This window comes from Cyprinodon variegatus, unplaced genomic scaffold, assembly GCF_000732505.1.
Source record: "Cyprinodon variegatus isolate N-32 unplaced genomic scaffold, C_variegatus-1.0 Scaffold9, whole genome shotgun sequence".
In the NCBI taxonomy this organism is placed as follows: Eukaryota; Metazoa; Chordata; class Actinopteri; order Cyprinodontiformes; family Cyprinodontidae; genus Cyprinodon; species Cyprinodon variegatus.
Genome location: NW_015150462.1, coordinates 14,301 through 16,991, shown reverse-complemented (window position 1 = coordinate 16,991; position 2,691 = coordinate 14,301). Strand labels below are relative to the sequence as shown.

General features: G+C 33.9%; 1 protein-coding gene across 1 annotated transcript in view; it reads left to right on the top strand.

The window, feature by feature from the left end:
* LOC107086649 overlaps positions 1 to 2,691 on the top strand; it is a gene marked incomplete at its 3' end in the record, with an annotated part of 27,104 nt that overhangs the window by 16,956 nt on the left and 7,457 nt on the right. Inside the window, exons 4-8 of the mRNA XM_015377742.1 lie at positions 667 to 816; positions 892 to 1,017; positions 2,176 to 2,322; positions 2,415 to 2,537; positions 2,618 to 2,683. Coding sequence (XP_015233228.1) covers positions 667 to 816; positions 892 to 1,017; positions 2,176 to 2,322; positions 2,415 to 2,537; positions 2,618 to 2,683 — 612 coding nt within the window. The remainder of the gene's footprint in view (positions 1 to 666; positions 817 to 891; positions 1,018 to 2,175; positions 2,323 to 2,414; positions 2,538 to 2,617; positions 2,684 to 2,691) is intronic.

Genomic DNA, 2,691 nt, shown 5'->3' with positions numbered 1-2,691 from the left:
TATAAATGACATTAAAATTATTTTAGTATAATTTTAGCAAAACACAGCATTTTCATTTCATATTAGATGTGAAATATTTGGACTCAAAGTAAGAAGGTATTTAAAGAAATACTTTGATTTCACAAACTTTGAAGAAATGTTTATGTTGCATTTATCATTTACAAAAGCTAAGAACATTTTCTTTCAAATAATTGAAATATATGTTCAGAAAAATGAAAAAAAAGCAGAACAACACTTCTATGAGAACATCTTAGTGAACCAGAAAAGTTCTTGGAAAACATGAACTATTAGGTTTCTGATGAAGTTCAAGAAAGTCGATTCAGGTGGTTGAATAAGATGATTAATTAGGTTCAAAATGTTGTTTTGAATTAATGAATAAAATGATTGAATTTGCTGAAAACCAGATATTTAGGACTTTGCATCAATCAGCAGATGAGCTTTGGTATTTTAAGCTAAAAACTCTCCTCCATCACCTTCATTTGAGCTTTTTGATGCAGAGATTTATTGTTCATCAGAACTTTTAAATGTTTGGAAAGTGAATAATCTTCCTGTTTCCTTCTGTTCTGTAGATCAGCAGATATTATAGAAAGGGTTAAACATTACAGCTGCTGAGAAAAAGAAAAGTTCACATGAAGGAGTAAAAATGTTCTTGTTTTTCATTCACAGCTGATCTAATCTATGGAAAAGTTGGTGGCTCCATTATTCTGAATCCAGGTCAGATTTCAGAGCCTATTGAGACAGTGAAATGGAGGTACAAAGCAGAGCTTGCCTCAAAGGGTTCTTGGCAAAATATTCAAAAAGACAATGTTTTTAAAGGTAAGTTAACTTTAAAACCCAAGAACCTGCAGATTAACATCATCCATGATGTCTTTATCTGGATCCTGCTTCCAGGTCGCTGTGACTTTGATAAAACAAGTGGAAGTTTGACCATCAACAGTCTGACTCTAGAGGACAGCGGCAGCTACATAGTTGAGATCAACAACAAAGTTCTGGAGAAGAAGGAACTCCAGGTTATCAGTGAGTCTCTCAGAGATGAGAGGAAAACATTCCCATCTATTTATGCTTTATTTATGTTTTCACCTTCAGTCAAAAAAACACCAATTCCATAGATTGGGATTATCTGATATACAGAGAAGTTAACATGTTTTTACCTCCTAGAACATTTATTTTTCTGTACTTATTTTCATCCCACTTATATTTTTAGGTTCATCAAATAAATGTAAAATATCAGGCAAACAGAATCTGAATAAAGACAGATCTAGACTTTAACTAGGCCACTCCAATACCTTTACTGATTTTTTCTTTCATTTCATCATTCAGAGGTGAACTTCCTGGTGTCCTTTACTACGTCCTCCTGCTGCAGAAACCAAGGCAGTTAAGGTTTAAGGCTTCAAGCTGATGGCTGGATGTTTTCCTTTAGGGATTAACTGTAGAGAGCACAATTCATCTTTGGAAAACGTTTTTAATGACATTAAAATTATTTTGGTATAATTTTAGTAAAACACAGCGTTTTCATTTCATATAAGATGTGAAATATTTGGACTCAAAATAATAAGGTATTTAAAGAAGTACTTTGATTTCACAAAATTTGAAGAAATGTTTATGTTGGATTGATCATTTACAAAAGTTAAGAACATTTTCTTTCAAATAATTGAAATATATGTTAAGAAAAATGAAAAAAGCAGAGGAACACTTTTATGAGTACGTCTTAGTGATCCAGAATAGTTTTTGGAAAACATGAACTATTAGGTTTCTGATGGATTTCAAGAAAGTCGACCCAAAAACTCCTTATATCCTATTTGAAGCCATGAATCAGCTGGAATATACGGCAGGTGGTTGAATAAGATGATTATTTAGGTTCAAAATGTTGTTTTAAATTAATGAATAAAATGATTGAATTTGCTGAAAAGCAGATATTTAGGACTTTGCATCAATCAGCAGATGATCTTTGGTAGTTTAAAATAAAACTCTCCTCCATCGCCTTCATTTGAGCTTTTTGATGCAGAGATTTATTGTTCATCAGAACTTTTAAATGTTAGATAAGTGGATAAACTTCCTGTGTCCTTCTGTTCTGTAGATCAGCAGATATGATAGAAAGGCTTAAACATTACATCTGCTGAGAAACAGATAAAGTTCACATGAAGGAGTAAAAATGTTCTTGTTTTTCCTTCACAGCTGATCTGATCTATGGAAAAGTTGGTGGCTCCATTATTCTGAATCCAGGTCAGAATTCAGAGCCTATTGAGAAATTAAAATGGAGGTACAAATCAAACTCTGCTTTGCTGAAATTTTGGAAGGACATTGATCATAAAAGTTTCCAAGGTCAGTTGACTTGTTGACAGAACGTGTTTTATAACCCAAGAACCTGTAGATTAACATCATCCATGATGTCTTTATCTGGATCCTGCTTCCAGGTCGCTGTGACTTTAATAAAACAAGTGGAAGTTTGACCATCAACAGTCTGACTCTAAAGGACAGCGGCAGCTACAAACTTGAGAACAACAAAGTTCTGGAGATGAAAGAACTCCAGGTTATCAGTGAGTTCAGCAGGTTTGACTGAGGTTTGTTAGGTTTTAACCTGAATCAAGTTGAGATAATCTGTTCCTGTTTCTGTCAGAACCGGTCCCAAAACCCAGTGTGTCCATAAAGTACAACCATGAGAAGGATTCCTGGAGTCTCACCTGTGAAGCC